Raw genomic sequence first — 14790 nt, forward strand, 5'->3', positions numbered from 1 at the left:
CTGCTCTTTTTCTTTGCTTTTAGTGAAAGTTGACCCCACCTCCATGTCTTCACTGGATATCCCAAGTGACAGTGAGGAGAGTACAATTGAGAGTGGATCTTCGGCTTTACAGGGTATTCAGGGACTGCAGCAAAAGTGAGTACTTTTGTCTTTACTTCGGATCTGTCTGTATATATATGTGTGTGTATGTGTGTCTGGTAAAAGTGGAACAAAGTCTCAGATACAATAGTAAACATTTAAGGATAACAAAATATAGGTAAATTGCCTTCCTGGCACAGGCATGAGTTTGAATGAACACATGTGCATGGACATGCATGTTATAGCAGAGTTATGTACCAATTGTCTAGACCACCAATTTTGCTCTTGAAAAATCTATAAATTTCCCATAAAGTACAGTTGTATACTGTTTCCCTTTGTAAGTTTATAGCACCCTTATCTTCCAATGTTAAGACTAATAAGATAGTTGTCATGCATTTTAACAACCATGTAATATGAAAAAATACATTTATATAAACACAAAAATGAGTCTTGTTAGAGTGAAATGCTCACACTGGGAACAAAAATCACCCAAGGAAACATTACCACCTCCTGGAACCTGCACTTACTGAGAATGGCCTACTTGAGGGAATTGCTTGAACTATTTCAATTATTTCTTTTATTGAAGGCCTACTCTTAAATTGGCATAAATTAAATGCATATATGAAGTGATCCACTGTATTTAAGTCCATTTATTTAGCTTCCATGGTAAAATCATTTTTTGGTCCTCTCTTTCTTTGCTCAGACCATCAGCAATGACCCAAATGCAGGGAGAAGAGTCTCTTGAGTTGAAGAGAAGACGGATTCACCAATGTGATTTTGCAGGATGCAGCAAAGTGTACACCAAAAGCTCCCACCTGAAAGCCCACCGCAGAATCCATACAGGTCTGCACACTTCCACCTCATCACCAACACACACACACACACACACACACACACACACACACACTCAGAGAGAGAGAGAGAAAGAGAGAGAGACTGTGAGAGATAGGAAGAGAGGAAAATCTTGAAACAAAGACTGTTTCATTTATACTCATGGACACAAGCTTCGTTAATGGATTACCCTTATGTCTTGTTCCTACTCAAGTGTAGCTTTTTAAAAACCAGCCTAGGAAAACATTAAGTCTTGTGTCTTTTGAATAGGAATTATCCCCATTTAACACTCATGGGTCTTTCTAATCAGGAAGTTATAACACTTATACTAAGATTAAGCATCTAAGACATATACTAAGACTAAGACATCACTCCTTCCCTTGTTACCAGAGCCCCACAGGTTTTACCGAGTATGGAAAAGCACAAAGGCAATTTAAATTAAGTGAAATTAAAGCAGGATTTTGGAGCTAAACACAATCCACCAACCTGTAACACACCTTTGTTCACTATGGGAAAATGTGCATATTTAAAAAAAAAAGTTAAGTAAAGCGAACCTGATGGAGATTCTGCCAACTGAAGGGCACTGCGCTCTCTGAAAGAGAACTGTCATTCAAATTCAACTAATTATTACCAAATTTCCGAAATTTTGAAGAAAACCAAAAAAAAAATCAAGATTTTTTTTTTCTGGGTGACAGGCACTGAGGGGGGCACTTGATGGGATAAACACTGGGTGTTATACTATATGTTGGCAAATCAAACTCCAATAATAAATACACAAATAAAAGAAAAATCAAAATTTTATGTGAAATGTCCTAGATTTTGAATGTTGGCATATAATTAAAAAATTATTATAGCACCAGGGACTCAAAGAAACCTGTGTATGGGCCAGATGTAGATTGTCAGTCATCAGTTTTTACTCTCTGCTTTGGAGACTCCTTCTTCCCCAATCATTCAGCTCAGAATTGAGGCTTGGACACCATGGATAAGGGGCCTTCCTTTCTTGTAAACATGCACTGCATTATATTTGTTGTGTTAGGATTTGTGTAGAAGAAACCAGAATCATAGATGCTGTGCCCTGAAGCTCTGAACAGGTAACCAACTTCCAGGCTGCATTGTCACAACATTCCTGTGACACTTTTCTTATTGATATTTTATTTGCTTCTCCTTCATGTAGAGTGCAGGCTGATTCCGCTTACACACAAATACGTGTGTGTGTGTGTGTGTGTGTGTGTATGCATGTATAAATATATATTAAGTAATGAAACTTAAATTTTCAACTTGTAAAAGTAGAATAGTTTACTAGGCTCTCATGTATCCTTCACCCAACATTCATAATTATATCAGTATATAGCCAACTTTGTTTCTTCACATCCTTACTGACTCCCCCACTCTCCACAGTATTATTTCGGAACAAATTCCAGACATCATATCATCTTAGTCATAAAGAATTTTATAAAAAGGTATAAGATTACTATCACATAAAAATTCCTTGATATTGGTTTTCCTTAATATCAATATCATATTTCTTTTCCTTTTTTTAGGTTCAAATTATTTAACATGTACTATATTATTAGTTTCAGTGGCATAATTTAGTGATTCATCAGTTGTATATAATACCCAATACTCATAACATCAAGTGCCCTACTTAATGCTCTGCTCCCAATTATCCCATCCATCCACTCACTTCCCCTTCAATAACCCCAGATTTGTTCCCTATAGTTAAAAGTCTCTTATGGCTTACCTCTCTGTTTTTACCTTATTTATTTTTCCTTCCCTTCTCTTACGTTCATTTGTTTTGTTTCCTAAATTCCACATGAGTGAAATCATATGGTATTTGTCTTTCTCTAACTTACATATTTTGCCTACCATAATACAATCTAGTTCAATCCAGATTGTTGCAAATGGCAAGATTATGTTCTTTCTGATGGCTGAGTAATATTCCATTGTATATATATTTATATTACCTCTTCTTTATCCATTCATCTGTCAATGGATGTCTGGGCTCTTTCCATATTTTGGCTATTGTGGGCATTGCTGGTATGAACATTGGAGTGCATGTGCCCCTTCAAATCACTATTTTTGTATGTTTTTGATAAGTAACAAGTAGTACAATTGCTGGGTCATAGGGTATATCTGTTTTTAACATTTTGAGGAACCTCAATACTATTTTGCAGACTGGCTGCATCAGTTTGCTTTCCTGACAACAGTGTAAAAGGGTTCCTCTTTCTCTACATCATTATTGACATCTGTTGTTTCTTGAGTTGTTAATTTTAGCCATTCTGACTGGTGTGAGGTATTACCTTATTGTAGTTTTGATATGTATTTCCCTGATGATCAGCGACATTGAGCATCTTTACTTTTTATTTTTTATTTTATTTTTAATTAAAATTCAATAAGCCAATATACAGTACATCATTAATTTCAGATATAGTGTTCAATAATTTATCAGATGCATTTAACACCAAGTGTGGAGCATCTTTTCATGTTTCTATTAGCCATTCTATTATATGTCTCATTGGAGAAATGTCTGTTCATGTCTTCTTCCATTTTTTAAAATATTTTATTTATTTATTCATGATACACACACACAGAGAGAGAGAGAGAGAGAGAGAGAGAGGCAGAGAAACAGGCTCCATGCAGGAAGCCCAATGTGGGACTTGATCCCAGTACTTGGGGATCACACCCTGAGCCAAAGGCAGATGCTCAACCACTGAGCCACCCAGGCGTAACTCTTCTTCCATTTCTTGATTGGATTTTTGTTTTTTGGGTGTTCCATTTCATAAGTTCTTTATATATTTGGGATACCAGCCCTTTATATCATAAGTCATTTGAAAATATCTTCTCCTATTACCTAGGTTGCATTTTAGTTGTGTTGATTGTTTTCTTTGGTGTGCAAAAACTTTTTATCCTGGTGAAGTCCCAATAGTTCATGTTTGCTTTTTTCCCCCCTTCCCTCTGGAGACATGTCTAACAAGAACTTGCTGTGACAAAGGTCAAAGAGGTTGCTGCCTATGTTCTCCTCTAGGGTCTTGATGGATTCCTATCTCAGAATTAGATCTTTCATTCATTTTGAATTTATTTTTAAGTATGTTGTAATGAAGTAGTCCAGTTCCACTCCTCTGCATGTTGTTGTACAATTTTCCCAACACCGTTTGTTAAAGAGAATGTCTTTATTCCATTGGATAGTCTTTCCTGCTTTGTTGAAGTTTTGTTGTCCATAGAGTTAAGGGTCCATTTCTGGGTTCTCTATTCTGTTTCCATGGATCTATGTGTCTGTTTTTGTGTCAGAACCCTACTGTCTTGATGATTATAGCTTTGTAATACAACTTGAAGTCTAAAAATGTGATGCCTCCAGCTTTGGTTCTTTTTCAACATTCCTTTGGCTATTTGGGGTCTTTTCTGGTTCCATACACATTTTAAAACTATTTATTCAAGCTCTGTGAAAAATGCTGGTGTTATTTTTATAGGGATTGCATAGAATGTGTGGATTACCCTGGGTAATATAGACATTTTAACATTATTTGTTTTTCCAATCCATGTGCATGGAATATTTTTCCATTTCTTTGTGTCCTCCTCAATTTCTTTCATAAATGATCTATAGTTATCAGAACACAGATTTTTTTTTACCTCTTTGGTTAGGTTTATTTCTAAATATCTCATTATTTCTGGCGCAATTATAAATGGGTTCAATTCCTTGATTTCTCTTCCTGATGCCTCATTGTTAATGTATAGAAATGCAGCAACTTCTGTGTATCAAATTTAAATCCTGTGACTTTGCTAAATTCCTGTATCAGTTCCAGCATTTTTTTTTTGGTGGAGTGTTTTGAGTTTTCTAAAGAATATCATGTTGTCTGAAAAGAATTAAAGTTAGACTTCTTTGCTGATTTGGTTTCCTTCTATTTGTTTTGGTGTCTGATTGGTTAGACTATGACTTCCAGTACTATGTTGAACAACAGTGGTGAGAATAGACATCCCTGTCATATTCCCGACCTTAAGGGAAACGTTGTCAGGTTTTCTCCTTTGAGGATGATATTGGAGTGGGTCTCTCATATATGGCCTTTATGTTGACGTATGTTCTCTATATCACTACTTTGTTCAGGATTTATCAAGTAAGAATGCTATATTTTTTCAAATGCTTTTTCTGCATCTATTGATATGATCATGTGGCTCTTATCCTTTCCTTTATTAATGTGGTGCATCGGGATGGTTGATTCTCAATTGTTGAACTACCTCTAAAGTCACGGAATAAATCCCACTTGGTCATGGAGAATAATCATTTTAATGTACTCTTGGATTAGCTAGTATCTTGGTGAGAATTTTGGCATCCATATTCATCAGGGATATTGGTCTGTAATTCTTCTTTTAGTGGGGTCTTTGTCCAGTTGTGGGATCAAGGTAATGCTGGTCTCACAGAAACAGTTTGGAAGTTTTCCTCCCATTTATATTTATTGGAAGAGTTTCAGAAAAATAAGTGTTAAATCTTCCTTAAATGTTTGATAGCATTCCCCTGGAAACCATCCAGGCTGGACTCTTGTTCATTGGGAAATTTTTTTAGTACTGATTCTATTTATTTGTTTATCATGGGTCTGCTCAGGTTTTCTATTTCTTCCTGTTTCAGTTTTGATCATTTATATGTTTCTAGGAATTTACCAATTTCTTCCAGATTGCCTAATTGGTTAGCATGTATTTGCTCATAATACTCTCTTATAATTGTATTTCTTCAGTGTTGGTTGTTGTCTCTCCTCTTTAACTCATGATTTTATTTATTTGGATCCTTTATCTTTTGTTTTTGATAAGTCTGGCTAGGGCTTTATCAGTTTTTCTAATTCTTTTAAAGAACCAGCTCCTAGTTTTGTTGATCTGTTCTACTGGGTTTTTTTTATTGCTATATCATTGATTTATCTTCTAATCTTTATTATTTCCCTTCTTCTGCTGGATTTAGGCTTAATTTGCTGTTCTTTTTCCAGATCCTTTAGATGTAAGATTAGGTTGTATATTTGAGACTTTTCTTGTTTCTTGAGAATGTCCTATATTCCTATATACTTCCCTCTTAGGATAGGATTTGCTGCATCCCAAAGGTTTTGAACTGTCATGTTTTCATTTTCATTTGCTTCTATATATTTTTTAATTCTTTAATTTTCCTGGTTTACCTATTTATTCATTAGTAGAATGTTATTTAACCTCCATATATTTGTGGTCTTTGCAAATTTTTTCTTGTGATTGAGTTCAAATTTTAAAGCATTGTGACCTAAAAACATGCATGTTATAATCTCAGTCTTTTGGTATTGGTTGAGTCCTGATTTGTGAACCAGTATGTGATCTATTCTGAAGAATGCTCCATGTACTCTCAAAAAGAATGTGTATTCTGCTGCTTTAGGATGAAATGCTCTGAATATATCTGTTATGTCAATCTGGTTCAGTATGTCTTTAAAAGTCCTTGTTTCCTTGTTGATCTTCTGCTTAGATGATCTGTCCATTGCTGTGAGTGAGTTGTTAAAGTACCCTACTATTATTGTATTATTATAAACGAGTTTCTTTAAGTTTACTATTAATTGTTTTATATATTGGCTGCTCCCAGGTTAGAGACATAAATATTTACAATTGTTAGATCTTCTTGTTGGGTAGACCTCTTCATTATGTTATAGTATCCTTCCTCATCTGTTATTACAGTCTTTGGTTTAAAATATAGTTTGTCATTATATGGTCTCATTCATTTGGGGAATATAAATAATAGTGAAAGGGAATAAAGGGGAAAGGAGAAAAAATAAGTGGGAAATATCAGAAAGGGAGACAGAACATGGAAGACTCCTAACTCTAAGAAATGAACTAGGGGTGGTGGAAGGGGAGGAGGGTGGGGGGGTGGGAGTGACTGGGTAGCGGGCACTGAGGTGGGCACTTGATGAGATGAGCACTGGGTGTTATTCTGTATGTTGGCAAATTGAACACCAATAAAAAATAAATTTATTATTAAATAAATAAATAAATATATAAGGATAGCTACTCCAACTTTCTTTTGATGTCCATTAGCATGATACATGCTTCTCCATCCCCTCACTTTCAATCTGGAGGTGTCTTTGGCTCTAAAATAGTTCTCTTGTAAGCCAGCATATTGATGAATCTTGTTTTGTAATCCATTCTGATACCCTATGTCTTTTGATTGTAGCATTTAGTCTATTTATATTCAGAGTAATTACTGAAAGATAAGAATTTAGTGTCATTGTATTACTTGTCAAGTTGCTGTTTCTGTAGATTATCTCTGTTCCTTTTTTAGTTTTTGTTGCTTTTAGTCTCACTTTCCATTCAAAAGATCCCCTTTAATATTTCTCACAGGGTTGGTTTAGTGTTCATGAACTCCTTTAGTATATATGTTTGTCTTGGAAACTCTTTATCTTTCTTTCTATTCTTAATGACAGCCTTGATGGATAAAGTATTCTTGGCTGCAGATTTTTCCCAGTTAGCATGTTGAATATATCATGACAGTGCTTTCTGGCTCGCTAGGTCTCTGTGGATAAGTCTGTTGCCAGCCTTAGAAGTCTACCCTTGTAGGTTAATCACTTTTTATCCCAAACTTCTTTTAGAATTCTCTCTTCTCTATATCTTTGTATTTTGCAAGTTTTACTCTAATATGTCATGGTACTGACTTGTTTTTGTTGATTTTAAGGGGAGTTTTCTGTACACCTTGGACATGAATGCCCATTTCTTTCCCCAGATTAGGGTAGTTCTCAATTATAATTTGTTCAAATAAGTCTTCTGCCCCCTTTTCCTGCTCTTCTTCTGGGACTCCTATGATACAGATTTTTTTTTTTTTGCTTTATGGAATCACTGAATTCCATAATTCTACCTTCCTGATCTAATTCTTTTCTTTCCCCCTTCTCTTCAGCTTCATTATTTTCATTATTTTTTATCTTCTATATCATCTATCCTCTCCTCTGCTTCTTCATTCCTTGTGCTGATTATATTGAGTCTGTTTTGCATCTCAGTTGTAGCATTTTTTTGTATCATCCTGGCTAGTTTTAAGTCTTTATCCCTGCAGAAAGCATTTCTCTGATGCCTTCAAGGCCTTTTTCATGTTTACGTAGGGATCCTATAGCTGTCAGTCTAAATTCTTTTCAGATATATTGCTCATATCTGCTCTGAGCATGTCCTTTGCTGGGATATTTTCTTGACCTTTCTTTTGGGTAGAATTCCTGTTTTGTCATCTTGGCTAAGTTTCTATCTTTTGCATGATGTAAAAGCTTGTTATTTTTCTTGCAACTCAGAGTAATGCTATATTAAGAAGGGGTCATACACCGTCCAGGTCCTGGCACTTCAAGATGTGTTTCTCGTGTATGCTGTGTGCACTCTGCTGTTGTGTTTTGGCTGCTCTTTCCCACTAGTATGTCCTCTACAGAGTTCCTCCTTGCTTACTTTGTGGGAGTGTTTGGGCCTTTATCTAGGTGTGCTTTGATTTGATTGTTTAAAAAAAATGAAAAGAAGGGAAGAAAGAAAGAAAGAAGCGAAAAAAGAAAGGAAAAGACTGCTCCACAAATAGGAGAAAAGGGAAAAGGAAAGGGGATGAAAAAAAAAAGCCTAGACAATCAAAAATCCTATAAGCTGATTCCAAAGGAAAAGAATGAAAAGAAATACAGAAAATAAAAAGAAAAAAAAAGAAGTCTGATCCAAAAAAAAAAAGTGAGAGAGAGAGAAATGTAAAAAACAAACAAACAAACAAACAAAAACCCCAACAAACAGCTATAAGCCTGATTCCAAAGGAGAAAAGAAAGGAAACAAGAGGAGAGAAAATAGAGCCTGGTGCTATTTCCACCACAACTGGAGAGGAAGCTGTGAGGCAATGTATGTTCAGTAGAGTTGGTGGATGCAGAGTGCTGCCTTTGCTGCTCTTTTGAGGGGAAATCCATTGTGCTGGATCAGTCAATCCTGTCCCAGTAAAAGAAAAGCACTTCTAAAGCACAGGGTGGTGTGTTTTGATATAAGCAGCTTCCACCTCCACCAAGTGTTGCTGATGTTCCACACTGGGTTGGTAACACGGGTAAGATGGCGAACCCCCCCCCCGCCCCCACTCTCTGGTCCCTGGACAGCCAAAGCTGTTCAGGAAGCCCTCACAGAAAAGCCAAGGCCATCAAGCATGCCTGGAGCCATCATCTATATTTAACTCTTGTGAGGGTGGGATTCAAAACTCCAAATCTGTGTTTTATCTGTGGCTCCAGGTTTGGATTCAAAACTCCAGATCTTGGGATCCCTGGGTGGCGCAGTGGTTTGGCGCCTGCCTTTGGCCCAGGGCGCGATCCTGGAGACCCGGGATCGAATCCCACATCAGGCTCCCGGTGCATGGAGCCTGCTTCTCCCTCCGCCTGTGTCTCTGCCTCTCTCTCTCTCTCTCTCTGTGACTATCATAAATAAATAAAAAATTAAAAAAAAAAAAAAAAAAAAAAAAAAAAAACAAAACTCCAGATCTTAAAGGAGCCAGATCTGCTTGGGTCTGCTCCCTCCTCTGGATTAGAGGATTGCTGTGTTCTGACTAGTGCCCATTGCCCCAGAAAAACACTCCCCTGCCTGCACTGGATTCTATGCTGTGGAAACATGAAAAGAAGTGGCTGTTTATCCACCACTGCAGTGCCTTAGACACTTGCCAGTGAAAGGCCATTAGCTGGTGCCTGCATGGTCTTTTGTCCTTGGAGAGTCAATACACCCTCTTTCAAAAGTACTCCAGAAAGGGGAAATGATTTCTCCCAGTGCAACCCCTGAGATCCTTACACCACTTTGGATGTGCTTCTGGGACATAGCCCAACTTCTCTCCAGAAGCACATGCTACAGCTCCCCTCTGGGAAAAGTCCAGTACTTCCAAAAGTTCAGAGTTTGATCTACAATCACTGTTTGCAAAAAACCTGCCCCAGACAGTTCCCTAGCTCCCCAGTCTATAGTCCAAGAGGTTTTCTTGTGAGAACTGAATGCTGCACTCTCTAAACCCCTCTCTCCCTTTTCTTTCCCCATGGAAAGGGTTCCCTGCCCTGCACAGCACAGCACCTTTTCTCCCCCAATTCCTTTACACACATCACACACCTGCCATGTTTTCTTTGTCCAACTGTGGAAATACTTATTCAAATCCTCAGATAGATTTCCTTGGTGTTCCACGTTATCTGACCTCAATACAGTTGTGTTCAAGGGACAAGGAAAGTCCCATGTCTGCTTACTTCTCCACCATCTTAACACTACCACTTCAATATAATATTTATTAATATCACATTTCCCCAACTACCTAATAAATGTTTTTTAATGTTCAAATCAAGATTTAAACAAGGGTCATACATTGAATAATTTAATCAACATGAGAAGGTGCCAGGTATGCCAAAGATTGAGGAAAGAGTGTTCTTTGCTAGGCAGAGTACCAAAGATGTGATATGGAAATAAGCTTGCCTTCTTTTAATAACTGACAAATTCAGCATAGCTAGGGAATATTGAGTACAGTGATTGGTGGTAGAAGCATTCAAATGTAAGAGTGGAGGGAAGAAAGACCACTTAAGAAGCGACTACAGGGATCCAGGCAAAAAATGATGAAAACCTGACTAGTATATTGGAAGTGGACGTGAAGAAAAGGAAGTATATTGATGATTGAGGATACACTGATAACATTCAGATTTCTGTTTTGAGAAGTTTAATGGACAGAGGTGTCCATTACAGAAATAGAGTTTTCCAATGATCAATACAGTAAGTGGGAATCAAACCTTGGTATGCAACCAAGGCATACATTTCTCTATTCGTGGTATTCCACAGGCTCCTTGGAACTGAAGTAACTGCAGAAATGCCTGCTTCATTGAATTCCAAAGATTAGGGTTCATTGCAACAGATCCTAGAGAATAGTATCCTGTATTTGGTAGATACTCTCTCAGCAGAGAACCATGAAGTTTGTGTTTATTTGGGTACCACCTCTAGCATACAGTGCAGCTGTTCATCTCCACTGAGCTTACAATTATACAAAGCAGGATATGCAGATACAGAAATTTCTATTAAATATAACTTTCAAGTTCTAGTTTTTAATAATGGCATCACCCAATAACCTTTACTCAAAATGGATCATTGATTTTTAACATTCTTTTATGCCCTCAGTTATTTGTTTCCAAATTTATGTTATTTCATCCTTCAAGTAGGTGTTTTCCTTTTAACTGAGTATGTAGACATGATGGCCAAGAATATATACTGTAAAGCTACACTGTCTGGATTTGACATCCTAGTCTGCCATCATTAGCAGAATGTTACTTCACCATTTTCTGCCTGAGTTTCCTTATCTAGGGATATAATAGTGTGAAACGCTTAGAATAGTATCTGGCATATAGGAAACACTCAACAAATATTAGCTATTATTAAGGTTCTCTCAGTCCCAATCTCACTGCCACCCCCATTAGGCTTTTTGTCATGACTAATTCTTTTCCCACCAACTTTGATGAACTATAGTTGAGAATTAAAATTGTATATATTTGAGGTAGAGAACGGTGGTGGTGGAGCAAGAAGACCCTAGGCTCACCTTGCCCCTTGAACACAAGCAACTATCAAATCATCCTAAATGTCCCAGAAATAGACCTGAAGACATACAAAACAAACTACACAACTAAAGGGAAAGGCGAAGCCATATCAAAGAAGGTATAAAGTGTGAAGATGTGGCTTAGGGGAGACATGGATTCTTGGTGTTGCAGAGGGAAAGGAGCCATAGTCACATAGAAGGGTTAAAAGAACATCAACAGGGGAATACACAAGGAAACGTTTATCCAAAGCCATTGGCTTGGATAATGAGAGGGGATGAATTTCCTGAGTTCTTACATCCAAAAGGGCTTTGAGCCTAGAGTTTTAAAGGCCAGAAGGCTTGGCTGAGATATAGCACAAAGGGCACTGCTCTTCTAGAGAGAAGGCAGGCAAAACACCTGAGGGCAGACAGCATGGAAACAGTGATATCAAGAGCCCTGAGGGCACATAGTGAGGATATTATTTGCTCTTCTCAATGTCCCTGAGAGGCAGCATTCACAGAGATACCTCTCTAGGAGCAATGGAGGTGGCAGGTACCATTTCCTTCACTCACCCCTCAGCATAAACACAAAGCCACCTGCAGAAAGCAGCACAGGGCACACTGCCTAACTTGCATATACAAAGATCCACATCCCCACAAACTGGTGGCAATGCCCTTTACAGTCACACTTGCCTCAGTCCTTCCCCCAAAAAACAGCACAAACAACTGCCTACACCACATCTTCTGACCAGAGAGTGCTGCAGGGCCTCGGTTCCAATAAAGGTAGTGACAGATCTCATTTTACAAGCAGACCAAGCACAACTAGTTAAAGCTCACCACATTCAAGGCAAGAACCAAACACTACTCACAGCAGGCAAGGAGAATCTCTACAGATGGCTGGCGTGAAGGATAGGCAGATGAAATACAAGAGCAGTGTGCATGCATGACATACCAGATGCACTCTCTGAAGTACCAGGCCCTTACACTACATGACCTCTTCATAGGACCATTACTTCCAGAATCAGGAGACATAATTGACTTTTCTAACACAGAGAAAAAGGCAGAGACATTGATATAATTCACACATGGAGGAATTTATCCCAAAAGAAAGAAAAAGATAAGGCCAAACCCAGAGATCTAAGTGGAACAGATACAAGTAAAATGACTAATGGAGGATTTAAAGGAATAATCGTAAGGATACACACTGGGCTTGAGAAATGTGTACAAATAATCAGTCAGGCACTTACCACAGAGACAAAAGAGTTAAAAAAGAATCAATCAGAGATGAAGAGTGCAATAAATGATATTAAAAACATGCTTGATGCAATGAACAGCAGGATGGAAGAAGCAGAGGAATGAATTAGTGACCTACAAGACAAAATAATGGAAAGTAATGAAGCTGAACAAAAGAGAGGAAGAATTATGCAACAACATGAGAATAGACTTGTGGAACTCAGTGATTCTGTTAAACATAATAGAAATTATTATAGGGGTCCCATAAGATGCACGGAGAGAAAGGAGGGCAGAAAATTTATTTGAAGACAATAGCTGAAGACTTCCCTAATCTGGAAAAAGAAACAGACATTCAGATCCAGCAGGCACAGAGAACTCCCATCAAAATCAACAAAAGAAGGCCAACACAAAGATATATTGTAAATACATTTGAAAAATATAGTGATAAATAAAAAACCTTAAAGACAGCAAGATAAGAGAAGTTCTTAACATACATGGGAAAACCCATAAGAATAACCAGGGATTTCTCAACAGAAGTGTGGCAAACCAGAAAGGAATGGAATGATATATTTAAAGTGCTGAATGGGAAAAATATGCAACCAAGAATACTCTATCCAGAAAGACTATATCCAGAATAAGAGGGAAAAAGAGTTTCCCAAACAATAATTGGATAGCACCATGCAAAAGAATAAAACTGAACCACTTTATTGCACCACACACAAAAAAATAAATTCAAAATGGATGAAAGACCTAAATGTGAGACTCAAAATCCTCAAGAAGAAAAAAAACATCCTCAAGAAGAACACAGGAAATAACTACTTTTGACATCAACCATAAAAACTTCTTACTTAAGGCAAGGGAAACAAAATCATAAATAAAATGTTAGGATTCATCAAAAATGAGTCTTCTGCACAGTAAAGGAAATAATAAAACTAAAAGGCAACCTATGCAATGGGAGAGGATATTTGCAAATAACATATCTGATAAAGGATTGGTATCTGACACTTGCAAAGAACTTATAAAACTCAACACCCAAAACACAAGAAATCCAGCTTTAAAAAATGGCCAGAACATATGAACAGACATTTTTGCAAAGAAGACATACAGATGGCCAAAAAACATGAAAACATGCTCAACATCACTGATCATTAGGGAAATACAAATAAAAACTACAATGAGATATCACCTAACACCTGTCAGGATGGCTAAAATTAACAACACATGGAACAACAGGTGTTAGCCAGGATGCAGGGAAAGGGGAACCCTGTTCTGCAACCCTGTTGCACTGTTAGTGGGAATGCAAACTGGTGCGGCCACTTTGCAAAACAGTATAGAGGTTCCTTAAAAAGTCAAAAATAAAAATATTCTATGATCAAGCACTTGCAGTAATAGGTATTTACCCACAGGATACAAAAATACAGGTCAAATGTGGTATATGTACCCTGATGCTTATAGCAGCATTGTCAACAATAGCCAAGTTATGGAAAGAGCCCAAATGTTCATCAACTGATGAATGGATAAAGAAGAAGTTATATATATATATATATATATATATATATATATATATATATATATATATATATACAATCATAATAAAGAATGAAATCTTGCAGGACACCTGGGTGGCTCAGCGGTTAAGCATCTGCCTTCAGCTCAGGGCGTGATCCTGGAGTTCCTGAAGTCCCACATCAGGCTTTCTGCATGGAGCCTGTTTCTCCCTCTGCCTGTGTCTCTGCTTCTCTCTGTGTGTCTCTCATGAATAAATAAATAAAATCTTTTTAAAAAATGAAATCTTACCATTTGCAATGATGGGGATGGAGCTAGAGCATATTGTGAAATGTGAAATAATTCAGCCATAGAAAGACAAATATATGATTTCATTCATATGTGAATTTAAAAAAAAAAAAACAAGAAATAATAATAAGGGAAAAAAAGAGAGAGGCAAAGCAAGAAACAGACTCTTAACTATAGAGAAAAAATTGATGGTTCCCAGGGGGCAGGTGGGTGGGAGGATAGGTTAAACTTGTGATGGGGATTAAGGAGTGCACTTATCGTGATGAACACCCAAGTTGTATGTAAGTATAGAGTCACTGTATTGTACACCTGAAACTAATATTACGCTGAATGTTAACTAACTTCAATTTTTTTAAAAA

At 37.2% G+C, this 14790-nt stretch overlaps 1 protein-coding gene across 3 annotated transcripts in view; it reads left to right on the top strand.

The window, feature by feature from the left end:
• Positions 1 to 14790, top strand: part of KLF8 (Kruppel like factor 8) — a 338294-nt gene that overhangs the window by 297698 nt on the left and 25806 nt on the right. For all 3 annotated transcript variants that reach the window (XM_041740034.1, XM_041740033.1, XM_041740032.1), the window contains exons 4-5: positions 24 to 135; positions 782 to 921. In XM_041740034.1, the coding sequence (XP_041595968.1) occupies positions 24 to 135; positions 782 to 921 (252 nt within the window). The remainder of the gene's footprint in view (positions 1 to 23; positions 136 to 781; positions 922 to 14790) is intronic.

This window comes from Vulpes lagopus, chromosome X, assembly GCF_018345385.1.
Source record: "Vulpes lagopus strain Blue_001 chromosome X, ASM1834538v1, whole genome shotgun sequence".
Taxonomy (NCBI): domain Eukaryota; kingdom Metazoa; phylum Chordata; class Mammalia; order Carnivora; family Canidae; genus Vulpes; species Vulpes lagopus.